Source organism: Molothrus ater, chromosome 2 (assembly GCF_012460135.2).
Source record: "Molothrus ater isolate BHLD 08-10-18 breed brown headed cowbird chromosome 2, BPBGC_Mater_1.1, whole genome shotgun sequence".
NCBI lineage: Eukaryota > Metazoa > Chordata > Aves > Passeriformes > Icteridae > Molothrus > Molothrus ater.
This window is the reverse complement of record NC_050479.2, coordinates 65678693-65706403: the sequence shown is the minus strand read 5'-3', so window position 1 is coordinate 65706403 and position 27711 is coordinate 65678693. Positions and strand designations below refer to the sequence as shown.

At 37.8% G+C, this 27711-nt stretch overlaps 1 protein-coding gene across 2 annotated transcripts in view; it reads right to left on the bottom strand.

Annotated features, from left to right (window-relative positions):
• Positions 1–27711, bottom strand: part of TRPC4 (transient receptor potential cation channel subfamily C member 4) — a 132057-nt gene that overhangs the window by 31779 nt on the left and 72567 nt on the right. The window contains exon 4 of one of the 2 annotated variants that reach the window (XM_036385845.2): positions 4813–5149. In XM_036385845.2, coding sequence (XP_036241738.1) covers positions 4813–5149 — 337 coding nt within the window. Of the gene's footprint in view, positions 1–4812; positions 5150–27711 lie in introns of those variants that run through there. The other variant, XM_036385854.2, reaches the window with a different exon arrangement.

Genomic DNA, 27711 nt, shown 5'->3' with positions numbered 1-27711 from the left:
TTGGTGGTCATTATGTGCATTATCCTTCCTTAAAAAGAAGTTGTGTTCCTGCTTTGTCTGGAGTTGTTTTTCTCCTCTGTGCTATATATGTCACTACTGGTTATGTACTGTTTCATCTTGCCAGCCATATTACTCTCTATATCTGCTCTCTGAAACATATCAATTCATACCAAATGTTTAATTTTTTACACAACACTTTCTTGACCTAATTTAGAAGATGATGCACAGTGTACTTGCCCCCTCTATGATCAGTTATTGTGAAGTGTCATGCTGTGCCATCAGTTTGGATGTACATTGTGCCAAGGACTGACAAGACTGTACATTCCCATACATCCCACCAGCAGTTTGCTAACCACAAATGTTTGCAATTTTGCACAGTTCCCAAACATCCACATTCTCTATAGATTCATGTACTCCAATAGTATAAACCATTCTGACAAAAAGGATAGGGAACATGTTGTTCAAGAGATACAGTAAGGCTGTATTCCTGCTCCAGGCAGGCTTTTGAACAATGCAATTAAAATGAGCATTTAAATATGACCATAAAAGAGCAAAAAACTCATCCAAAGAAATTGCCTAAAAAATTTCCTTTGCTACAGTCACCCTGAAAAACTGGAAGGGAGCCTTTTAACCACAACTACTGAACACTAAATTTTTCTATTTGATGCCTTTCTCCTCTGAATTTTGTAGCATTTGCTGGTGAAGCAAATGCCCACTGTGAGGACACTTAGTACAGTTCCTGCTAGGTTTGAGGCCATGGTTTAGGGCAGAAGAACACCTCTGACAAACACACAGGGGTCAACATCATCCTTACATGAGCCGCGGTCAAGGCACACTGAGGGTGAGGTAGGGTCTTGTTGGATTTCCCCTCTGAATCACTGCTATAATGCTCAGAGGACACAGCAACTGGATGGGGAACATGATGATAGAAAAAGCTGTTCTTCCTCGTTTTTTTCCCAAGATGATACTCTTGATTTTCCTGCTTATTTTTCCAATGGTGATGGATTCTCAAGTATATTAAATAGGCCTATGTTTCTGTAGTGTGTACCAACAGCCAGTAATAAGATGACAATTAATTTTCTTTATGAGCCAAAGCCTGTTTCTTATTTGTTTAAGTGCAAGGACAGGAGATTCTGACTCTTCTTACTGAGAATTTTTTCCACAACTACTTCTTAAGGTTATGACAGCCTTGTAACACTGACTTACTGTTCCACAGATAATTACCACATACTGGAGCACCACTTGCATAATCATCTAATCATGTAAAAGACAAAATTAATGCAGAAGTTTCCTCAAGAGACTTTTAAAATGTAAAGTCGATAGTCTCCATGGAAATGTAGCCCAACACAAGTTTTCCCTCTGAGCTTCCTACTCTAGTGACACTTTTAATTATGTGCTAATTATGCACATTTAGCCTTCTATTACATAGTAGTTGGCAAATGCTAATTACTATTTGCTCACTAGAGAGCTCAGGTTACTATGGACAGTCTTGAACTTTTTAAGCTGCATGAAATATTTGTGTCCTGGATTACATGTTGACGACAAACCTGCAACAGTGAGCTCTTCTTCCTCTCTGAATATTAAGAGAGATTGAATTAAAATGCAAGCTACAACCAGAGCTATCTGAACTAAGAAAAACCAAAACAGTTCTATTGTGTAAAATATTGATAGTTTTGACATACAGTTGCTGCTGCAGGTCCCAGAGAAGAGCTATAACCCTAGAGCCACACTAGTTTTTACTTAAATAATAATTTTTTTTGTTTACATCCAGAAAATGCTAAAGTACCTGTATGTACCTCAGCTATAGTCTCCCCTGAAGAGTGCTTCATTTACTCTTTTTAAGGTTACTGCATAATTTTATGGTTTGAAGAGATTAGAAAACAAACTAAATTGCAGCCTGGAAACAAACCTTAGCTTATTGATAGGAACTTAAGAAAAAAACTAAGTTTATTAAAAGATGACTAGACTACAGTTTTTATGTATGTGAATAGGAACATAGCAGGGTTTGGCTGCGATTCATTCCTTTAGAAAAACAACCACCACCACTGAAAAAACCAACCAAACAAAAATCCATCAAAACAAAATGAACAAAAACAACCCCCTCAACAAAAAGCAACCAAACAGAAAAACACAACATGAAAAAGACCTAAATATACAAACAAAAAAGCTGAAATAGACGTTTATCACATGCTGTGAGCTGGAACGTCCTGTGGAGATGTGTGTCTCCTTCAGTGGTACGGGGAAATCAGGTGCCAAATGAATTGCCTTAAATTACGATGGGTGAATCTGAAGCCTCATTATTTGGCTGGGCTAAGGCATTACAGCAACTAAAAGCTGAAAGCTGGACACAGAAAATGTGAAACTGGAACAGGAAACTGCTAGTTAGGAAATACTAGAGATCAGTGTGCAAAATGCATTATTTTGGATGCAAGAGATTTTGGAAGGTATGGCTTTTCTGAACAGCACAGTCTAGACTGACTACAAGCTATTTAACCAATGGTGTCGAGACACTGATCTTCATCCGTGCTCATGAACTTTTGTTTATGGAAGTGGCTCCCTTGACTTGATCTGTACTGCTTGCAGATGAAGTGTTTGTTCAGCACAGGCATAATCCAGCCATATGAGTCTATGCTGAAAATATTAATGTTGCTTTTAGAAGTGATAGTTATCTTAAACACCATAATTCTCAGGGTTAATGGCTTCTTCAAACAAGTTCTTTGAGATGCTGAGTTACTTAAACGTCTTCCTAAGTAAACAACTATGTCAGAGGTTGAGGGCATTAGAGGTTCTTCCTCTTCCCACTGAGTGTTTTTTGGAGAGGAGCTGGTCACTAAAATTTTTGAATTGCCTTTACGACAGAAACTAGCTCTTGCCCTTCTCAAATTGTGCTCTTTCTTTCATCTCTATTAAAAGACAGGTTAATGACAAAATCCACTTTGGCATGTCAAGGTCTGTGTGTCAGCTGTGCATTTGTTCTTCTTATCCTTTAGCCTCAGGATACTGTGAAAGCTGAGTAGATACTGACCACCTGCTACTTTGGAAAGCCAGAGAGAAAAGGTACTAAGGTACTAATATCTCCTCTGGGCATGGCACAGCACAGAAGAGCCTCCTGCTCCTCCTCAGCATTGTAGCATTTATTTCTAAGGAGCCAATGTGTAAAGATAATAGGTTTTATATTAGTTTCTCATTTATTGATGGTAAAATACTGGGAAAATTAACTGGAGGAAATTTTCTTTTAATATTTTAATGTGAATCTTGCTTACAGAACTTAGTCTGACTTGTCTGTAAGAAGTATCAATCTAGACAACCTCCCAGACTGAATAATTTCTTTGCAATAATCTTAGATTTTGGCTGTTTTTTAATGTATTAAAAATATTTTCCCAGCCCAGGAAAACACACCTCACAGAGAAGGCTGGTGGTGAGCACTGCTGTGCTACCATGGGGGAAATCCCAAAAAGCAGCTCACTCGTGGAAGGCAGGACTTCTGACAAGTGACGACAAATAAGCATAGACAGGCTTTTCAGTCCTGCATGCTTGTTTTAGAAATAAAAAGCAGATGTACACCTGCCTTGTGCTTCCCACAGTGCTCTTTCAAGGTACATGCAGAGAAAAAGCCATTGAATTGTTGTTCTCCAGAATAATGGGCACAACCAGCTAGTGTATTACAAATTCAACAATGTATAGTAAATGATATAGGATCAATGGGGCCAAAAGCCTTGACAGTTATGTTGCTCTAAAGAAACCCACATGTTTGGGAAAAATGGAAGATACACAGTATCTTAATGAGAAGCTCTGGGGGAAGTAATGGTATCAAAATCCCACCAAAGTTTCAGAAATTTTTGTGCAGGTACCTGTTTATGTGATGACAATTTTAATGAATATACCAAACCTAAATTCTTGCAGTCAAGACTTCTGAGTCCTTCCTTCTATAATTTTATTTTAGACAAATATATTTGCCCTGACCTGGTCCAACTTGTGTTGATTCTAAAAATAAGAAAAAGGGGAGAGACCACAGCACACTGAGAGAAATTACCACCTAGAAGGCAGGCAAAGTTAGGGAGCACCTAGATAATACTAGGATCACAGGAAGGATTACTTAAGGATGACAAGGCCCACACAAAGCAGGCTTTCAATAATCCCAGCCCAAATATTTATTGTAAACTATAAGGATAGAGAGGTAAGTTTTTTTTTTCCTATTTTAAAAATGCTACAGAATTTTTGCATTCTTTCTGGCATAGGACATTTGGTTTGAGTTGAGTGACAAATTCTTGCACTGAAAAAATATTCTGTGCGCGTATTTTAATGAAAATACTCACTTGAAAATGCTGATCAGCACTATTTGCAATAGGTGCATCTGTCACTTAGAAGCATACTATAGGTGACTAAGGTTAGTAATAACACTACAGAAATTAAATTATGCCTCAATTCCCTACATGAAAAATCTTTCTTGTAGTAAAAGCATTCTTTTTAAAAGTAGATTAGCACATTAAAAAAACAGACACAAGAACCAGGACAATTTCTGGTCTGGAGAGAAAAAAAATAATTTTTCAGGCTACTGCATAATCATAGGAAGGAATCCTTAATATCTTTTGTTTCTTCTCACTGTAATCTATGACTCTGGATTTTCAAACTCTACTGTTTGTCTACACTGTCAACTACTCTTGCTAAGCACTGGAGGAGCTGGACCATCTGCCTGCTTTGGTAGGTTAATAATTCATGACAGAACTCTGCTGTATCCTGCCTCAGGAACGCCTGGCAAAACCACAGTGCTCAAAATACTTTTCACTGTATTTTCTTTAGTAATACATTTACCCAGGACCCACGGTAAAATCATCCACTCGACGATGGTTGGAGGGGGTCCCTGCATGCTGAGGTCTGACCTGTCGATGTGCTGAGAGGCAAGCAGCAGCAGGAACAGAAAAGTCAAGTATGATGCTGTATGGCAGATAAATTTGATAAATGGCTTTCTGATGAACAGCCCCAATGGGCTTTTGGGAGCTATCAGGTAGCACACAGAGAAGACTGGGAAAAGGAGTCCTATCACAACACATGTCAACATCTTCACTGCCCAGTGTCGCCTCCGCCATCCAGGGAACTCGTCGTACCAGCGGGATGCGAGCAGCTGCTGGCAGTTGGGCTGAGCAACAAACTACAGAGAGAAGAAAGGAAGAGAGTTAGTTTCTTGCTATCTCTGTGAAGTTTTTTATTCTATGTATCTTTAGTAGATAGAGATTAAAAACATTAAAATAAATCCACAGCCTGTGCAATCTCACTCATACTGATTGTACCAGTAAGACAGGGCTGGGTCAGCCTGCCTTTCCTTCAATGCCAAAAGTATAGTTAGTGCACAGAAACATTTACTTTTCACAATAAAGCTTCCCTTCTGTGTTGGTTGAGTACACAAGGAGACAACAGATAGCTAAACACATGGACTTCAAAACCTGACTTGAAACTGAAAAGCAAGCTCACAGATACTTCTTATTTAATCAGCAACATTTGTGGAGAATTCACAGAACATGAGGTAGAAACCAAGGAGCACAACTGAGGTCTGCAAACAATGAAACCAGATTCCACAGCCATGAACAAACTGTTCTCATTATGTTCCCTGCTTATTCTCTAAAAATCAGGTTTACATGCTTTAACACTGACAAAACTTACAGATGCATTACAAAATGTTTACACAATGTGAACTAAGCACTAGCATTCCCCAGTGTGTCACTAACCCTTGGCAGGATACACACCTATCCTGTGCGATACTTTTTGTTACCATTATGAGATTTTATGTTTTGGAATATGATCCTTAAAACTGAATTTCACCAAAACACACCAAAACAAGTAAATATTTAGTATTTTTCAGATAGCTTTTCAAAGAAGTATATATCAAGGTTTTTTGTCATACTTTTCTTCGATCACTAGTCCCTACTTCCCCATTGTTTTCTTTTATAAGGGTGACAGAGTAGCAGCACACAAGAGTTGATATAAAAGGCATAGAACAGAAGCAAGATATGTATCAAAGAGGGCCAGAGCTGCATTAAAAAAAAAAAAGGAAAGAAAATAAGCATTTTCCTCCTGTTACTCTGGTGGTTTGATGCTGGTTGGATGCCTGGTGCCCAGCAAACCTGCCCTACCACTCCACTCCTCAGTGGGGGAGGGAAAAAAGAGAAGATAAAAGTAAAGCCTTGCGGGTCAAGATAAGGACAGGGAGAGATCATTTACCAATTACCATCATGAGCAAAAATAGACTCAACTTGGGGCAATTAATTTATTACCCATCAAACCAGAGCAGAAAAATCAGAAATAAAATCAAATATTAAAACCAGCTTTCTCTCACCCCTTCCTTTTTTCTAGGCTCATCTTTACTCCTGAATTCTCTATCTCTACCCCCACATGGTGCAGGGAGATGGGTATGGGGGCTGTGGTCAGTTCCTCATGTAGTCTCTGCCACTCCTTTCTCCTCAGGGGTAGGACTTCTCGCACTCTTCCCCTACTGCACTGCGGGGTTCCTCCCACGTGAGACAGTTCTCCACAACTTTCTACAACATGACTCCTTCCCATGGGCTGCAGTTCTTCATGAGCTGCTGCAGCTTGGATCCCTTCCATGGGGTGCAGCTCCTCAGGAGCAGACTGCTCCATGGGTTCTCCATGGAGTCATAAGTCCTGCCAGCAAACCTGCTCCAGCTTGGATTCCTCTCTCCACAGGACCACAGGTCCTGCCAGGAGCTTGGTCCAGTGCAGGGTTCCCAGTGGGTCACAGTCTCCTTCATGCATCCACATGTTCCAGTGTGGAGTTACCCAGGGGTGCAGGTGGATCTCTGCTCCACCATGGACCTCCATGGACAGACTGCCATACCATGGTCTTCCTCACCAACTGCAGAGGAGTCTCTGCTCTGGTGCCTGGAACACCTCCTCCCCTTCCTTCTCCATTGACCTGGGTGCAGAGTTGTGTTGCTCACACATTCTCACTCTCTTGTACCCTGTCTGAAATTGTTCCTGTGCACTAACTTCTTTCCTCTTCTTAGATCTGCTACCCCAGAGGCACTACTATGACCAGTGATGGGCTCAACTTTGGCCAGAAGCATGTCCATCTTGGAGTATCTGGCACTGAACATAGGAGAAAGGGGGGAATCTTCTGGAAGCATCTCACTTAAGCAGCCCAGCTATCAAAATCTTGCCATACAAACCCAATACACTCAACACACATACGTGTGTATTACATACATACAGTGGATTAAACCGTTGGCTGAATAGTTTGTAATGCTATGCAGAAACTTTTTTCTCTTATTACGAAATTGTATTTTTTCACTAAATAATTTCAGATTTGAACTCGAATCAAATGCACCTATTTTGGGATCTTACATTATCTTGATAATACTTATAACCAGAGGAACCAAGTTCCTTTGGGGATGAAAAACAGGTAACTCCTCAAATTGTTTGTAAAATCACTGGGATTACTACTAGTAAAAAATGCTCTTTAGATTGGAATGAGATGAGAGTCAGCATGTATTTTCCTATATATGTCTGGATCTTGTCAGAATTGATTACTTCAGCCATATTCAAACCTGGTGTACATTAATGAAATGTCAGAGTCTTTAGCAGAGACAAATTTGCCTACCAGGCACCAGCAGTGAAGCTGCCTCTGATTGTTGTGAAAGATAAGAAAATTTATTTCTACTGTAAGGATCTTGAAAATAGCCCTAAAGAAGAGCAACAGAATGTACTCCTCCTTTAGAAAAATGCATTCTCAAGGTTTCAGGTTGTTTCTTTCAAGGTAAAAATGTCTGGAATAATAGTGTATGTGGTCAGAGCAGATGGTTTCAAAGTTATGCTTTTGCCAAGTTTATTTTCTCTAAAACATTTTTAAAACTTAATTAGCTTGAGTAGATACAGATAGGTGCTTTGCTTGACTAGTGAAAAAGTGTGAGTCATTCCTCAATAAAATATTTTTCTCTTTTTGCCCCATAGAATGCCAGGTCCATGTTTGCTTCCTCATCTTCATATCATCTTCCTATTACTAAAGAATGGGAAGATATTATGAAAGAAATTACAAAGCTCCTCACCTAAACTAATCAGTGCCTAGGTTTTGCCTGTGCCCCTTTTCTAAACACCCTTGGCCACCCTCACAGTGTTGGGAGCTATGTGAAGAAACAGCTGCCAGTAGCTACCAAAGCCTGGTGACAGATATAGGGGACCTACTCCTTGCCAAGCACATCTAAAAAGGAATTAATTTTCCTGTTTGCAATGTAGAGAAATTTAACTAAAAGGCAGGAGTTTTTCCAATGTCCAAATACTGGGCTGCCCTGGGGCTGGGCAGAACAGAACTGATGCAGAGTTACCTCATGCCATGAGGAGATCCTTGCTGAATGCACCATTTGGAGAATGCTCCACAATGGGGTGGGTGCTGCATTGCTTAGTTCTAATCTTTAAACAGATTAATATGCAAGTGTTAATTGCATATTAACACATAATGTCAGTGTTAATAGAGAAAGCATTTCTGACCAGGTTTTAAAAAAATGCCTTGTCTTCTAATACCCATATTAGATTTTATAGTCTTGGGAATGTGTGGTTAAGGTACAATGTGTCAAGGATGGTGTTCTGAGGCACAGGAATTTTTTTAGTAAGTGCAGAAAATTTTCAAATCCCAGACACTGAAGAGATGATTTTTTAAGTAATATTTTCATAAGAAATCAGCAATAACTTTTCTTGAAAATATGACAAGAGAATTCTAGCACTGGTTGGCTCCTCTAAATACAGAAGAAAGCTTGCACAGACCATGCATTTGGTATGGCTGGAGTCAGAGGAAGCAGCCTTGGTAATGTGCTTTCAATTACTTGCTTGACACAAAATACATAAGAAACAACTAATGGTATGGTATGGAGCAAGCATAAAAAATATTATGTCTGCATTTAAAGAGCCGTATTGCATTTGGAAGCAGTTCTAGTGCCACAGGCAGAGGTTTATAAAAGAAAACACAACACAGTTTGTTTATCTACAGATGATATAATGCATTTCTGAAAGGTCTAAATATTCATGCTGGTGTGTTTTAACAACACATTGGCAAGGTTGGTTAGTAATGTCCTGAAACAACAAAAATATCTGGCTCTTCACTGAAGACTCTTCTTTTTGGTTCTGAGCCTCATTTGCCGTATAATATTAACTATGAACCATTCCAAAGTATTTTTTGGACATTTGGAAAATTATCCTAAGTCTCTTGCTGAAGTTTCTTTTAAAGTTTAATTTATCAATGAACTGTATGACATTATTAAAAATGTCCAAACTAATTCTCACAGATTTCATTTTTGTGGTCAAGAGATTGTCTTCATATGCTGTGAAATACGGTCAGTAGTTATACCTACATTTATTACATTAGCTAAAAAATGAAGGAAAGGTTTTAACAGGGAAAAGTTATACTCTGATGGAAGAGAAGTGTGCTCAGTGGTGAGCCCTACAGTCTTGTTCTTCATCTGCACAGGAAAGGTGAGTTTCTCCCTTCTGGTCCTTGTGGAGGACCAGAGGAAATGAGAGGAAGGCGCTGTTTTCATGCTTCATAAGTAAATACTTGAGAGCATACAGGGATTGCAGGCAGGAAAACCTTCCTGGGACTCACAGTGGAAATGCTGCCCATGTAGCCTGTCTCAGAGACATTACTCACAGGTAACAGTTAAATAGATCAAACAATTTAATCTGTGATTAATGTATTTTATTACCGATTCCAAATTCTTATTATACTCTTAATTTATCCACTGAAAAGCCCTTCACTACATTAAAAAAATAAGGAAAAGGTCTTAATGAAAAAATTCTCTGGTCAATTCAAATTTATACTATAACTATTAGAAACTTTTCTATCAGAAAGGACGAGTAAAAGGGGATGGAAGAAAGACATGCTCCAGCATAGAACAATTCCCATATAAATGGATGGCATTACATATAAGATGATCACATATAAATGCTAAATAGACATGGAAGTTCCCTGATGAACTTGGAGATAAAAAAATTAAAAACTATTTTGCACAAGTATTTTGTGACTGGCAGAAATAGAAATACTCGGTGACATTAATTTGCCAGTTCTGCATTGCCTATGCAAAATATTTTCACTGTAGTATAATTTTCTTCCTTAATTGGAGAGATTGGAGGTATTCTTTTACTATTCTTGAGTATCTTTTGTACTGTCAGTATTATGTCATTTGACTTTGATATTGTCTCCACATAATTAGCAATCAGCAAGTTTATATTTTCACATTATGATGGCTTCCAGCAGTTTGTAATTACACAAGGGATTTTGCTACATGATTATTCCCGATTTCACATCTTTAGCTCCTTCACAGAGTCTGCCCATATGAAAATGTTCTGGTATTCACTCTCTCAGTTGTCATGCTAGGAATTGGCTCTTCCCTGAGACCACTGAAAAACAGAAATTCACAGCACCAACAAAAATAATCTGGTATAAATAATAACACAGCCTGATTCTAGTGTTATCCAAGCATTTACAGAATACAGAATTTAATTTTCACTTCTGATTAAATCTGTTTTTTTTTAAATACATCTCTCAGTAAATGAAATTATGAAGAAGTAACAAAACTGAATCTATTAACTCTATATGGTCTTTAAAGAAATAATAATTTTATAAATAATGTATCATCAGAATATGTTGTTAGCTCTTTACTGTACTACAATGTTACCTACAAGTATTTATTTCATTGTATTATGAAATACAAAAAAATATAAAAAACTTCCACTTATAACAGGGTGCTTATTTTTACATTTATAAAAGCAGTCTAACAAAATCTGAGGTCCAAATTCAATTCTCATTCTGACATCAATAGGTGGTTGAGTATGTTTTATAAAACAGGATGTAATTTGTCATCTAGAAATGAAAGCTGTCAAAGAAAATTTGTTTCCTTTCTGACATAACCAAGGGAGTTATGCTGTAGCCCAAAGAACTATGTCTGATAGCATTCTCTAAAAGATGAATGACATTAATGACTTTTTTTGAGGAAGAAACAGCTGAAAACATTTATCACAAACTTTCTTATTAATATTTTTTTGAAGCCATAGCCAGATTCTCTGTTGTGCTGTGCTGCAGTGCCATTACAGACACACTGGTAGGAAAGGTTTGCTCTGGGGTTTGCTGCTTTGTCACACACACCTCCCAATGATTGTGATCCCATTTGACAAGACTCAAGCTCAATTGCTTTTTCTTTCTCTAGAATACTTTACTTTTAATATTTTAAAAATTTTCACAGATATTTAATGAAAAGTTAACTCTTCTATTTAGTTTAACTTCAAATTCACATCAGTATTTTCTATCTATTGCTTGTGAAAAGCATTGGCACTAATGACAGATTCAAGTCTCAACCTCCCTAAAAGGACTCCTAAATTTGGTAGATTGTTTCTCCCTTTAGAGATGTCACTGCATATTCTTTTCTATATCTTCCCCCAAAGGCTGTAATTGAGAATTTCAGTGCTTACTCTGTGAGGACTGCTTCATTAAGACAAACAACATTTAATTGCAATTTAAATGCTTTAATGTTATTGACTAGATCAGCTCTACATTTTCCTTTCCAAAAGCTAGAGACCATGTTCTGGATTCCTTTGGGTATAGTTATACTGCGTGTTTTCTGCCTCAGCCCAGAAACCCTGATTCCTGCAACAAATCCTATTCTCAGGTCCATCCCATCTAAATGTTGTGCCAGCTGGAGCAGACCATCTCAATAACCATGATTCCTGCTGGATGCAAACAACTGGTCAACTTTTACTCAGCTCTATCTGCAGCTGTGTCCTTAAGAGGACCAGTGAGCTCACTCCGTGTCATGGTTTAACCCCTGGCTGGTAACAAAATACCACACAGCTGCTCACTCACCACCCAATTCCTCTCAGTGGGGTGGGGGAGAAAATTGGAAAAAAGTAAAAAACATGGGTTGAAATAAGAACAGTTGAACAATTGAACTAAATTAATATAAAAAACAAAAACAATAATAATGATAAAGAAAAAGAGACGGGGGAATAAAACCCAAGAAAGACAGGTGATGCACAATGTGGTTGCCCACCCACAGCTGAGTGCTGCCCAGCCCATCCCAGAGCACAGATTGGCCCCACCTAAGCAGCCTCCCCCAGTTTATATACTGGGCATGACATTCTAAGGTATGGAATGTCTTTTTGGCCAGTTTGGGTCACCTGTCCTGGCCATGCTCCCTCCCAGCCTCTCGTGCACCTGGCCAATGGCAGAGCATGGGACACTGAGATGTCCTTGGCTTAGGGTGAGCACTGCTCAGCAACAACCAAAACATCAGAGTGTCATCAACATTATGGTCATACTAAACCCAAAACACAGCTCTGTACTGGCTGCTAAGATGAACATTAAATCTATCCCAGCCAAAACCAGGACACTCGGGATCAGAGCACCAGATGACACCACCTTGTATATGATCAGGGCAACCTGAGTCACATCAGATCCCTGTAGCAGAGCAAATTCACAGCACAGATGTCTTCATCATAAAATCCAGAGTTTAGATTCCTCTCACCAAGAACAGAATACAATTCCAGGGGTTTTTATTTTAATTTTTCTATTTTGTAACTTCAAATATGAGGAGGAAGGAAACAAAAGTAAAATAGAAAAGTAAAAACTGAAATGCTTTCTTAAAAGGATTAATGACATTGCAGCTTTGAGCATTTAAAATTTCTCATTTGCTACATCAACACAGGCAGAAGCTCTTACTTTGATTCATGACTACTTCTCAGTAAAACGAATCAGTACAGAAAAACCCTATTAAAAATCTATTAAATAAGCCAAGACTTATCTATAATTGCAGTGATTCTGATTAATTGCTTAGAAAAGGCAATGGCAACTAAAACTAGAATGCAGTTGTTAGGAACCAGCTGCGCATGAATAGCTTTGTTAGACTTCCCAGTGGTAAAGGAAAATGAATCTGTTATTGGGCTTTGGGATGATTGTGTAAAATAGCTTCAAACTTCAAAATTATGATGTTGGTATAATACTTCTAGCTCCCACACTGGGAAAGTGTTAGAACCACCATAATTCAAGACATTTTTTTTGTAGGGAAAAACAATTACAGAAGCCCTGTAAGTTTCTGAAGAGAAAATAAAATATGAACTTACTTCTGTTATACTGAATCTCTGTTCTTGCACACCTAGCTGGTGTATTTCCATGCATAGCAAGCAAATAATAAAACCAATATTTCTTAGTAAAGTCTTACATTTGAGACAGAATAACCCTGTGCAACAGTGCAAGCTAGAGTTCATGGTCTAGGGAGTAACTTTGCAGAAAACACCTGGGGACACCAGTAAGAAAGAAGATAAATATGACTGGGCACATATTTGATTAAGTCTTTATCATTTCAATCCTATTACTCCCAAGGCATTCTTCATCCACCTCTGACACCAAGTTTCCCTTCTGTACCAATAGTTTCTAAAAAGTACACTACTTCTCAAGAGAATAGAAATAGTGGCTGATCATTCTCTCAGTATTCATTCTAACACTGAATAAACTGAGACTATAAACACATTTTGTTTATAAATTCAGAAGTTCAAGTTCATTCTACAAGACCAAAATCAATATGTATTCTAAAAAACTTCATATACCAACACAGGGAATGTAAAAAGAAAAAAAAACTCACACCTCTGGACCAGTGAGCAATTAGCAGTTAAATCTTGTTTCCAGTCCAAATCATTCTATGACTCCACTTTTCTTACATTCAAGTTAGTTTTGTGTCCTGTATTGGTAAGGCCTCCAAGCCTTAGCTGGTCAGCCAGAAGGGGTTAGGATCCAAGATAGTTACAGTTCCACTACAAGATTAGTGAGTTCCCTCACATACAGAACATTCTACCACTTTGTCTACATCTGTAGCTGCCATATTGCCAGAAGGAAAAGTTGCAAACTAAGACACCAACCTTTCAAAATTCATGAGGGAGCTGCTCATGTTGAAAGCAACTAAAGCACAGAACACAGTGAGAGTTTAATTGGAGAAAAATTAGCTAAGAAAAGTTTTGAGTGAAGGATGGGTAGGAAAACAACCAGAACAGCTAGAGTCTTCCTCTGGGAATTGCCTACTCATGTGAGAATTTTATTGGCATCACTGGAGACTGCCCTATTCCTCATTTGCTCAGCTTGTTGCAGGGGCCAAAACAAGGTAGGTGTCATTCTTAGTTCCACTTTCCTTTGTTTACTGTCCTTTCAGATTGGAGCAGGGTATTGACTTATTTGAAAGAAACCTGAACACAAAAATTTCAATGCCTTCTTTTCTTCATTTTCAGGCTCTTTGACTGTTTCTGTGAAGAGAAACCTTGGATCAGTGATATTTTGCTGCACTATTAAATATTTTCTGTAAAAACAATGGTAATCACCTCCCATTAGCGCCACGCAAATTTAGATTTTATTTTACTCTGTTAGCTTAGCTTTATGAGGTGCCATCCTGAATCCTCATGTGAAAAATGGATATTAAGCATAACTGTTCTTGATTCCATGCTTATACTGTTCTAGCCAAGAGATAAGAGATTTGAACTCCAAGGTTTCCCAGTTTCTTTAGAAGTGACTCTGTATGATGTGAAGCTTGCGTGGAACTGAAGAGGCCAAAGTTCCTCAAAATCATTGGGAATCCAGTTCCTGGAAAGCATAACACTCATTTGAAGGCTGACTGAATACAAAATTAGAGGGAGACAGGAAAAAATAATAACACAGACTGATTTCAAAAGCATTCAAGCTAGATAAAGAAATAAACAGAGTATTTTTCTGTTGAAAGATCTCTATTAATGGGCAGATCTGGCTTTGCAGTTTCACAAATACTTAGGAACAGAATGTATATAGTCACTTAATCTGCTTTTCTTTCTCTTCAAATACTTTAATGCTTTTTATCTTTAGGTTCCTCTTGTTTAACTTGGCTGTGTTTTTATCTAAGAATGTTGAGAGCTGAGAAATCAGATTAATCACCCAGTTCCTTCACAAAGACTAAACTGAAATAAAAAGTCTTTGGCAAGGATGCTCAATGAGCATTATTCTGAGACCATTTTCAGGAGAAATGCATGTGAGTCTCTAACAGATGCATGAGTTTTATCAGTCAAGTGCATCCATGTGTAGCTTCTGCAGTTTAAACACAAAATATTAATTTTAGAAACTATTTCAGGGGAGTATAAATGCTTGCTTCAAAGTCTTGCTTTACAAAAGCTCTTTTACACCTAACAATAGGTTGTGGTTGAAGAAAATTACCTTCTTTTGGGAACAGACCTATGAAATGCTGTGCTTTCATGTAATGGGAAGATACCTACTACAGCCATTAATGAAAATCTGTATCTAGCATCTGCCAGCCTGGATAAATGAGTACAGCCTTGGATAGTTCTTTCCTCTTATGAAGCTCTGTAATTTGTGGCAAAACATTAGAGTTTGGTATCTTAAAAAACCTGGAGTTACTCTCACTGTTATTGTAAAGATGTTTGAACACTGCCTGTTTCTTTCACAGTGAAGAACCAGAGTGAGGAAGGAATCAATAAAGAGCCAATTTTAATTGAGAATTACATAAGTGTCACTTTTAAGGATGTTCAGGCCTCATCTACACTGAAAAAATCAAGTGTCTGAGACTGAGCATTTGACCCCACTCATCCCCACCACCTATTATCTCTTGTCTGGCTCCATTTTTTATTTCTCCAGACAGGTCTGTGCAAGGCAAATCTGCAACTTTTTGAAGCCTGAATACAAATCCCTTAGCACCACTCAGTCATCCCACCAGGCTATGGTCTGCTTGCATTTAGCATTACAGACAACCTTTCAAAGTCCAGTTCTTTGCTCAATATTTTATTGATTTTTACATTATACATTTCCTGTTAGACTGGTATTTCTAAAACTCATTGCATGCTTCTAGTAACTAGATAACTTAGGGGATGTTTCTGTTTGGCCAGATTCCATAGCATTCTCTTGTGGAGATAGGGCATAATACATTGGCTTGTACTACCAGGTAAAGGAATATATTTTCTTTTAAAGTTTGGAAGAAAATGGCCGTTTGTTAAAAGCTAGAGGTGGAAGAAGAATATGTGGAAGGATATAAACAAAAGTTTTTTCAGTCCCTGAAGGTCTGAGGCTGCATTCTTCCTTGACAAATCAAAGGCAATTTGTTCACTGTCAGAGAAATATACTTCATAGGCTGTTGTCACTGCCTGTACGTCACATGCCCTGGCCTCTGCTCCAGCAAGTCATAAAGGGTATATTTCTAAGAAAGAGCCATTCTTTAATCTTTGTGAAAGATACTAGTACTCTGAAGAAATATTTTCTTTTGCTTTTTTTTTCTCTCTTCTGTGATGTTTCCCAATCATATACATGAAAGCTTCATTCTTTAAACTGAAAATTTGAGAGCCAGCGATACATTAAAATTAAGAATAAAGAAACTTATTGTACAGTAAAACATAAGTGAGTACAGAGAGGAAAAAGCCCCAGTAAACATAAAAAACCCCTTTAGCTCCTCAGTGACATCCAATTTAAATTTAGATCACATGTGTACCTTTATCATCCTATATATAACATACAGGATTTAACAAAATCAGCTGGGTTGAAGACTTCTGCTGTGGTCCACAGAGACCATTCCTGAGCTAGGAACATCCTGAGCTAATGCTATCATCAGTCATCTTTTTCTCCACAAAATCCAGCCTGCATCTGTAAAGGTGTCTTACTAATATAATCAAACACTGTAGTCAGGATGCAAAACATCTTCTGTACCACACAACCCTTTTAAATTTACACCCAAAATACCTACTTGCTGAGGTTGTGGTGGTGAGACTCCAGTGTCTCTTTATTACTTACTGCTGCCCACTCTGTGCCAGTTGGTACCAACCCTGACAGAATCCATAACTCTCCCAAATCCAGCCTCTATCAGCACAAAAAAAAAAAAAAAAGGTGATTTCCTCAGCACTTCAGCATACAAATGCTTCAGTGAGAGGCTGAGAGGAATGGCAGCCAAAAAACTCCATACTTCATAACTAAACTATATAGTAAGCTAAATTATATTGTAATTGGGCGGGGAAACAGCTGCAGCATTCTCTAAGATTTAACTGCAAGCTCCTTTACTGGTTCATTCTAGAACTTCAAAGATAATCCAACACCAGTGTTTTAATCTGGGGAATTTTAGAAACTCCAACAAGGGATCTGATACACAAACCCCATAATTCTCCAACCTTGACAGCTCACAATGGTAAAACCTCACCTCCTCTTTAGAAAAAAAGGACTTGGTGGCAGATGTATTATCACTACTGCTTGGGGAAAATGTCTTTCTTTCTCTGAAGTACTGAGTTGCTAAGCTTGTTATAAACCCCAGCTTTTCCATGAAAACTGAGGGAGGATAGAAGCCAAAGGACTCAAGCCTAAGAGAATAATATTTATGTTTTTATTGGCAGAATACTTATATTGGCAGTGTTACGATGGGTCAATTTACATTGACTGCATTTGTAAAGGAAGGAAAGTAGTAAGGAAGGGAACTTTTCCTTAATTTTCTTTTTAAAAATTATAGGATAATAATCTTCACCTAAATGTTTTGAAGTGAATAAGCACATCTGTTGAAAAGCTAGTCTATGAAGAATAGTATAAATTTGCTAAATAGTTCACTGATTAATTATGTGGATGATTTCACTACTTTTTTTTCTGATATAAGTATCTGTGTTTTTTTCCTGTGAAAAGAATATCTGCAAACCAAACACTTGGTCATTCTATCTTCTGATGTAATAAATAATTTTATAGTGATCCACCCTTTTCCTTCCTCAGGCACCTGAAAATTCATATTGCTTGATTACTTCAAACTCATTGAGCTATTTGGGAAGTTAAATATCCCTGGAGTACTGCTGCAATATTAGTAAGAACAAAAATACTGTTTCTGAACCCTTAAAATCTATTTAGGGCTTTTTTTTATGCTTTCAGCAGAGATGCCAGGTTATATACTGGCAAACACATATGAGAAAGACTAAGGTTGCCAGATTCCTTAACACCACAGGAGAAGAAAGGCAAGTATGTGTCATCCTCTGTACATTCGATGACAGAGACTTCCCAGCACACCGGCTACAGTGCGTATGTCCCCTCAGCTCCTGTCATCAGATCACAGAAAACCCAGTCTAGAAGTGACCTCAGTGGGGAGTGAGCTCCTTCTTTTGCTTTGCACGCCTGAGTGGCTTCTGCTTTATTTATTAAACTGCCTTTATCTTAACCCATGAGTTTTCTTAAATTTAATCTTCTGATTCTCACCCCCATGCCACTGGGGGAGAGTGAGCAAGCAGTTGTGTGGTGCTTACTTGTCAGACCTGGCTGAAAGTTGCACCAGAAAAGCAGGACAATCTCAAACCAATGTAGCCTTAAGTATTGATAAGGTCTTGTTTGACCATCATTTGTGCACTGTAATTTGCAGATCATACCTGGAATGATCAGTCTGAAAAGAAAAAGTGCTCCTCTTGCCAGGCTACTTTTGTCAAGGTTTAGTACAGAACAAGGTTTTTTTTTTTTTTCATAGCCAGGTTAGGAAGATATAACCTTAATTTACTATGAAAATGATTATTTCTCCTTATTTAAGTGTTATTATGCTACTTACTTTTAATGTGATTTGACCAACATATTTTTATTGAGAATAAGGCCACATGCATTGAAAGAAAGTATTTTTTCACTGTATATCAAAGCTTTATCCTTTATTTCAGCATTTTGACTGATTTTGAATAAATTCACTAGAGGTTTCAGCTTTGGAAATAATGATGAAGAAGTGTCTTAACACAAGTGCAATCTTGCAGGCTGTCATAGCTCTTACAGTTCTCTCTTGCAAAACTTTCCATCTGATCTTCAGCATCTTTATGTAAAATTGAGGATTTTTCCCTTAGAACAAAACTCTGAAATGCACCTTTGCATCACGCTTACTTCTCCAGGCAGACCCTTAGATCATACAATGCACTAGAAGTGACTCCTGTAAACAGATTCACCATTTCATCTTAAAGGCTTTTTTGGGTCTCAAAGAAACAGAATATCAGGACTTAAAAAAATAGTCACTGTTAGTTATCTTCCAGAAATTATATGTAATTCTTTTTAGCCTGTATAACACATCTAGTTGTCCTTTGTCACCTCTAAAATAATTGCAAGCAAGATAGGTAGTGACAAAAATTATTTTGTTCTCAGATGACCTGAGTTGCCTGGAAATGTCTGTCTCTTCCCATCAATGATGAAGGAACCCAAGGCTGGGCTGCTGACACAGGTACTGTAGTTAAAAACCTGAGGTTATGTGGAATGAGTCAGAAACTCACAGCACAAGCACACTACAGGAATGGCTATTTCTAGTTTCTTTCTGTGTGCTATTAAGAAGGCAGAAACAAACACGTGAACTAATTTTATTAATAATGTTTCAAACTGTTTTACATGATGTTACACTTTCAGCTTGTCTTAATGTCAAATGCCATGTAACCAAGTCATGTATTTTTGTGAGCTGCTGCTAATAAGCTGCTAATAAAGCCCTTAAGGATGGCTATTTAGAACAACCTCTAATTTAAACAACTGCATTACCCTGATAATTAAACATTATTGTCATTTATGCTCAGCAAGCAGAGTAAAATATGTCCTCTCTATCCACCTGAAAAACCTACAAGCCAGATTTTGTACTTGACAAACAGAGCATAGGCATGTTGTACTCTGTGGACCGTCAGTAATTTCTACTTTCTGAAGATCTTCATTGGTCTTCCTCTCCCACAGATGTTAAAGACCCTCACATTTATCCAATACTACTAAGGAATGAAATACACTCAAAGAATAAAAGCCATGATTTGATGTAATAACATAATAACATAGCAGGTGATGTTCACCTTTGGATTTCTTTCTTCTCCTATTCATATGTATTCACCTTGACTTTTCACTGTTCTCTGAAACATTCTGCAAAATCCTTCCTTATCAAGTCCTTTCTAGTCTGCAAGTGCTCACCAACATGTGAGACTATTTTCTCCATAACAAAAGAGTTTTCAATTTTTTGAAATCTTTTCTTAAAATATCTTATTTCTGTAAAATAGGATCTCATTAACCAACCCTGAAGACTATCATCCTATTATTTATAGAAGAAAGCCAAGTATCTCTGCAAGGAGGACTTGTTGATAGTTTTGTGTAAACATTTTCCTTCCTCTTTGAAAAATACCCTAGAAGTTGAAATGCCAGCACTCAAAATTAAACCCTATATAACTTTCAAAATGCAAGTTTCCCTTTGTCAAACCACTGTCATATTGAGCATTTCTCCTAATTTTTCTACTTTAGTTCCTGGATCTGGAAAGTTTAGAAATTAATATTCTCTGCTCAACTGAATAATATATATAGATCTGATCTCTTTGGAGGCACAAGAGTGAGTTCATCTAAGAAGCATCTGTTTTTCTCATAAATCTTTTGTTTGACAATGGGTGCACATATTGATGGAGGCAATGGATGAAGACACCTTTTGCTATTTTATCTTGATAGCTAAGGTTTACACTAAATGAAGGAAGGGGTACGGAAGGAAGTGAAGATTCCTCTGCGGACATCTGGTGGAACAAAGAGAAGATAGATTAAAAGAATGAGGAGACAGGTCTAAAACAAGTTTGCTTTGGCTGTCTTATTGTTCAATAAACACTCAATGAAGAGAGCCAGACAATGGAAAAAATGTCACTGCAACAGCATGTAGAAGCTTCAGTGTCAGCATGTTCAAATGTGCTTCAGTCACTCTTATTTTAAGCCAGTTAAACCTAGCACGGGAATGGATTAGTTAGATTTTGGACAGAAGCAGAGAACACTTTGCGCCATGGTCCTCAATCTATCCCAGGTTTGTAGGGAAGCTTGTAGGCGCATCAGCAGGGACTCCTTCAAACCAACTTCTGCCGCTGCCAGTCTCAACAGAAGGGTTGTGCACTGCTGGTTAGCGGTTTGCACTACTGGTTTTTCCTGTTTGAGGCAGATATCCCAGCAACATTTCTTTTAATGAAGATGCAGAAAAGCAATTGAAATGAGAGATTTCCACTGTACTTCATTAACAGAAAGTTTCGTCTTTGAGTTAATTACTTCCATCAAGTGTTTGAAATAAAAAGTCGCTGATCTTAGTTCATTAATAGTTTAACTAGAACAGTGATGAGAAGGTTGCAATCTGTGTGTAACATATAGCATTTAAAGGTTATTGATGACTCCTGAGACATCATTAATTACTTATTGCCGAAATTAATTTCCCCTTATGTGGGCTCTGTGCCTACAGAATTCAAGTCTCTGTTACAACAGGGTAGAAATTGCAGTTGATGCAGTAAATTATCTAACTTGTTTATACATTTTCAATGCCTAGTGAAGTAATTCTTCTAAATGAAGCACACTGTTTCCTTATCCAGCCACAGAAGCAGAGAGAGATGTCTCTGGAATGAACTTAGACGTCTTATCTTGAACAGACAGGATCTCCCTCTGTGCATACCTCTGTCTATTGACTCTATAAGGAATTTGTTCACATATTCTAGGAAAATTGTTTCACCACAACTAAATGCTGTATTAAGCAGATGTGACCTGTGATTTAGGAACATTTTTTCCTAGCAGCAGTAAGTACATCTTCCACAGGGATACCTACATCACTGCTTGACTAAGTGACTTTCTTCTATAACAAGGTGAGAATGAGGGAAGGCTGTTGATATTGGCCACCTGGACTTCAGTAAAGCCTTTGACACCATTTCCCACAGTGTTCCTCCTGGAGAAACTGGAAGGTCATGGCCTGGATGGGAATACCCTTCACAGCTTAAAAAAAACTGTTCGGATGACTGGGCCCAGAGAATGGTGGTGAATTGAATTACGTCCAGTTGGTAGCTGGTCACTAGTGGTGACCCCAGTGCTCAGTGTTGGGGCCAGGCCTGTTTAGTATGTTTATCAATGATCTGGATGAGAGTATTAACTGCACCCCCAGTCAGTTTGCAGAAGACACCAGGCTGAGGAGTGTTGTTCTGCTGGAGAATAGGCAGGTTCTACAGGATCTGTAAAAGCTGGATCGATGGATTGAAGCCAATGGCATGTGGTTCAACAAGGCCAAGTGCCAGGTCTTGCACATTTGTCATGACAACCGCAGGCAGTGCTACAGGCTGGGGGCAGAGTGGCTGGGAAACTGCCCAGTGGAAAAGGATCTTGGGGTGCTGTTCAACAGCAATTGAACACGAACCATGTGAGTGCCCAGGTGACCAGGAAGGCCCTGGTCTGTATCAGCAATAGTGTGGCCAGCAGGATCAGGGCTGTGATTGACCCCCCCGTACTCAGCACTGATGAGGCCCCAAATCCTGTGTTCAGTTTTGAGCCCCTCCCTACAAGAAGGACATTGAGGTGCTGCAGCATGTCCAGAAAGGGGAAACAGAGCAGGAGAAGGGTGTGGAACATAAGTCTCATGGAGGGGTGGCTGAGGGAACTGGGGTTGTTTAGCCTGCAGAGTAGGAGGTTGTGGTGAGGTGGAGGTCGGTTTCTTCTAAGTAATGAGTGATAGAATGAGAGGGAATTACCTCAAATTCCACTGGCGAGGTTTAGATTGAATGTTGGGAAAAAATTTCTTCACCAAAAGGCTAGTCAAGAACTGGAACAGGATGCTCAGGGAAACGGTTGCGTCACTATCCCTGAAGTATTCAAAAGACATGTATATGTGACACTGAGGGGCATGGTTTAGTGGTGGACTCAGCAGTGCTGGGTTAATTGTTGGAATTAAAGTTTTTTTCCAACTGAAAGGATTATATAACCAACTAGAAGAAGGCTCTGTATGTGTAGCAGATAATCTACTCACCTAATTCATACTATTTAACAATCTGTGAACTTCTTATCTATAAACATGGAGACTTTTACATGATTTACAAAGCAAACATATGACCTAGTTTAGAGTACCTGACTCTAGCATGGAAAAATGTTTGTCAAATTTTTTGAGTGCTATAGCTGAGAGTCTGCAGAAATGGGTCTTCTGGAGACATGGACCCAAACGTGTATATATCACTCCTCTCAGTTATGCCATTCATAGACTAAACATGTCTTCCTTTGGTGTCAAAAATGTCCAAATATTTTCAGAGTCTGGTTTTTGTGAGGTTTTGTTATTTTTTACATGGAGACTTCTGAGTGCACCTTTGCAGCCTTTTGACAAATACTCATATACACAGTGACTTGCTACACATGGCCACTGTGTTTCTGCTTATGTTTCAGGTGTGGGCTAATTTTAAACACAGAACAATCCTTAGATGTTGTTTTTCCAAAGTCATTCCTGCTTACAGAGTCAGTAGTTCATGTTTTTGCATCTGGAAGACTTTTATGAGAAATTCATTATAATTAAACATTAAAAACATTATTAAGAACATAGCAGCTTTTCATTTCAGTAGTTTAAAATTATTTTTCTCTAGGAATTGCTAAAACAGTTTTGAAAATTAGTAATTCTTGCTTTCTATCATGCCTGCACTGGTTTCTGTAATAATGTGATATGGATAATATTAACTATAAGAATTTAATTGGCAAACATGTCAAAGTCCAAGTGGATTTACAAGTAACTGCAGACAAACAAAATCCTTTATTTCATTGAAATGAAGTGTTTAGACACCGACATGAAATAACAGATTTGAAATGACTAGGCATGTTTTCATTGAAAATTTCACTGAATTTTTGACATTATTGTGAAACATTTTCATTTCACTGAGGCTGTATTTTGCATAGAAAACTAGGAAGAACTGATGATTCCTTTTTAAAAAGTCCTCTTTTGAGCAGAAGCAAACAGATGGTTTTTATTATCAAAACCAAACAACTTTTTTTTAATCTTTCAGCATCACTTTCCTAGAAACATTGAATTGATGCAGGAAATCTGAATATCATATTATTGTATTTAGTATTTAAATTTAGTTAGAAGCTGATTTCCCTGAAACATTTTCCCTGAAATTCTTCTAATAAGGCCTGAACACTTGTTAATTCTTTAAATAAATCAAATTGTTGAACCCACTCCCTTTTTCGCTCTGCCCTTTGCTAGTACACATTCTTCAGCTGCTCACAACTCAGAAAAAACAGGTCCTACCCCTGGGGAGAGAGAGCATCTAGAGCTCCAACTAGAGATATTTGGGAGAGTTTTAGTAGTTAAGCAGCTGCATGTCTAGTAAACCGGGAGAGAAAGTAAAATTTAGAATTTTTTAATCAAACCTTTAAAAAGTTAATTCAGGATTAGAAAAACTTTAGAAAACTTAGTTCTGGCTTCTATAGATAGGTGTCAACATGACACATAACCCTGGATGGAAGCTGGATAAACCACACGTTTACTTCAGGTTTTTTAAGATAAAAGCAGAAAAAAGCTTATTAAAATCTTTCCAGACTGCTAATTTGAAATAGGCAGAATTTAACCTCTTTATATCCTATTTACAAATTTACCAGAGATTGTGTATTAGTCGAGGAAGAGAAAGATGATCAGCATAACCTAAGAATGGAAAAGATTAACAAAAAGAAAAAAGTGAACCCAAACCAAACCAGCCAGTGCTCATTCAAGAAGTGAGAGAGAAACGCTCAACAGTTACATATTTAAAATTTCCTATTTCTTCTGTTTTGATATGAGAATGTCTAATAACAAAGCAAAATGAGGCAATACTACCAATAATTATAACCTCATCCTGTTACTGTATTTGAGCTTATACAGCCACAGCTTAAAAGAAATGGGACATTTAGCATGAGGCAAAAATGAAACAGAGATATAAAAGACCAGTATAAGTATTTAAATCGCACTGGTTAAACTTACAGTGAAACCAGATCATACTGATTCAGCCTATTAACCTCCCCTTCTTTATTTCACATGTAAGGGAAAATTAGTAAGCATTGTAGTAAGCACTTTTTCAAATTTTTGTAGTTATATGCTTAACACCTAAACAGATCCAAAGCTAAAACAAAGTTAACTGAATAGTGAGAGAAACTGGGTTTTTGCTCTGATATCTCTTTTGAAAACGCTAAATATATATGACAAGAAAACACACATTTTACAATGAGTGAAAAGATGACTGTTTACTAATCAGTGAAGAGAGCTACTATTCTCTTCTAATTGATTGAATTGCTGCACCAGAGGTTTGCAATTAATTTGAATTCAGATTTGCTTGTGAACCACACAGAGGGTTTGGGATTTGCCTTCTACATCCTTATGTGGAGCTGCAGTTAATTCAGATAACATTTTCATTTGGTTCAGAAACCAGGGAAACTTATTTCTCACTGCTCATTGTGTGCTTAGAACCTACCCCAATGAACTTGTGGCAGCCTTCATAAAACCAAACTCTCCCTTACTTGAGACAATATCAAACAGGTAATTGGACAACAAAATGTCTGTGTGCAGTGCAGGGTGGCTGTGTGACTTCAGGGAACCTTTCTTTGTTTGCTGTTTGTAGCCCAGGCAACAGTAGGTGTCAGAAACAGGCACCACAAGCTTCTTTTCTTACAGTAAAATGGCACCAGTGGTGCAAAATGAACAGAAAAAAAAGGCACCTTGGATGGTCTGTCCCATGGGCTATGCTACAAAACCCCACATATTCTGGCAGATACTCTCCTGGTTCTGCCCCATAACTCTGAACAGATAGTATCCACAGTCTTGCCAGACATTATCCTGCAAGGTAAACTTGAGACTATAAATCTTTCAACCTAATTAGTTATTAATAAAGAAGACTGATGATTTTATCAGGGAAGTTTCTTTGTTGATAATATACTGTAGGTTACCTCTGACTGGACTCCATGGAATGAGAATCGATATCACTGAGATGCCTTCTGACAGCACATGAATGAGAATCACAGTATTATGGCAAGTGTGAAAGGAATGGAAATGCAGAGATGAGCAACTTTCACTGTGGAGAACCTCAAATCCAGTTAGCATAATGCTCTTGGTTTGTGGAAGGCCCACTTCAGCAGCAAAACGGAGAACATGGAGAGCTCTAAAAATGAATGTACACTCTCAATTTCCACAAACACAGGGTGACACCAGGAGCTTGGAGAGCACTACACAAAGCACTGCCTAATCATCTGAATTCAAGGGACTTTCTCTGTTCATTACAAGGCATTTCTAAATCTACATTTCAAGCATCATGTCATTTTGGAAAGTCCTCAAAAACTCTGAGCTTGGTAATTTTCTTTACTCATGTTTGACAATTTTCATTTCTTTACACAATGAAAATTCTTCACCATCCACTTCTTTGTTTCCACAAGTACCCTAAATCTGCTGTTCTACACCATCCAGTGTCTTGAGATTAAACCAAGGTATGTTACCCAAAGACCACCACACCCCTTTACAGGACTTAGTTTTAATGTTTGCTTGCTTAAAATGCCAAAAGGAATCTCTGCTAATAATTTCTGGAATTATTTTCAACTTTAAAGGAAAATAGTAATACTTAACTCCTGAGCACTTAATCATAATAACAGTGTAAAAGGACACATGCCTCATTATTTTGTCACTTTTAGCTGCAATTTTTGGACTGAGACTGGACATTCTGGACAACCAGACTTGATTCCTTACTTGTGGAGCTCTGACCTCAGCCCCAGTATGGCATTAGAATGTTCTTTGGTAACAGCATGAATAAAGGCTGAGATTTTAGGGATGGGTTGTAAGATAAGAGGGAAAGACAATGAATTCTTAGCTGTTGTGCTGTTTTGTTGTTTTGTTGTTTTGTTGCAGGAGAGGCATTTAAAGCAACAGAAATAGTCATCGTTAAGTCTGGCACAGTATCATCTGAAAATAATTTATAAAAGCAGTGAATATATTGCCCAAAACACTGTACTATCAAGAGCTCCTGGCTGGGTTCCAGTGCCCAAGCTGAAAGAATCCCCTGACCCTGGAGGCTGCTGGATCCAGCCAGAGGCTGTGTCTCCTGTAACATCCTGAACACAAGAAATAGAAAGAATCTGATGATGTATTTTTATCATGATCTTTATGGATCAGGACAGCTAGAATCCAAGCAACTGTTATGCCTGAGATAAGTTTCTTGAGCTAAGAGCTGCACCTACCAGAATACTGTAGTAATGATCAGAAATAAAATAGCTGAACAGTTAGAGAGGCAACTGTTTGCTTCAGCAACCAGTATGGAAATAATTGTGGAACACATTTAGTAAACCTGGATTTTACTTCAGCGAGAATCAAATGGTAGGGATAGTGGGAAATTTTTACAGAAATGCAAAATGTGTGTAAAATAGAAAAGATCCACTGATTTGGAATTGTTTCACTAAATCAGTATGGCCTAATGTTTTCTATTATGAAGAATCAATTATGTAATAGCTGTATTATTGCAACTTAATTAGGCACAGCAATCAGATGTAACTATAAAAAACATTTCACCCTACATATGCCTATCACTGTCTCTATCTCAAATGAAAAAAAATCAAGTTTTGTGTTATGGTTTAAAAAAAACTAAACAAACAATGAGAGGTCAGAATTTTATTTCAATGTATGAATCCTTGCGAAAACAGAAGTCCAAGCTTCAGCTTCTTATATGACTGTAAGACAGGACTAGCATTTAAAGAAATAGAAATAATGGTTGTTAAATCCGGCAAAGTACAATCTGAAAATAATTTATGAAGGCAGTGAATATGTTGCCTGAAACATTATACTATAAAACATAAAATTATGCAATACATTTTATGAGGGGAAAAATGCTTATTATAAGACTTATGAAGTCAGAGACCAATTGAGATTTTTTTCCATCAGTACTTCAGTAGTTCCCTACCTTCACAGTAGCTTCTTAGGATTACTAAACTAT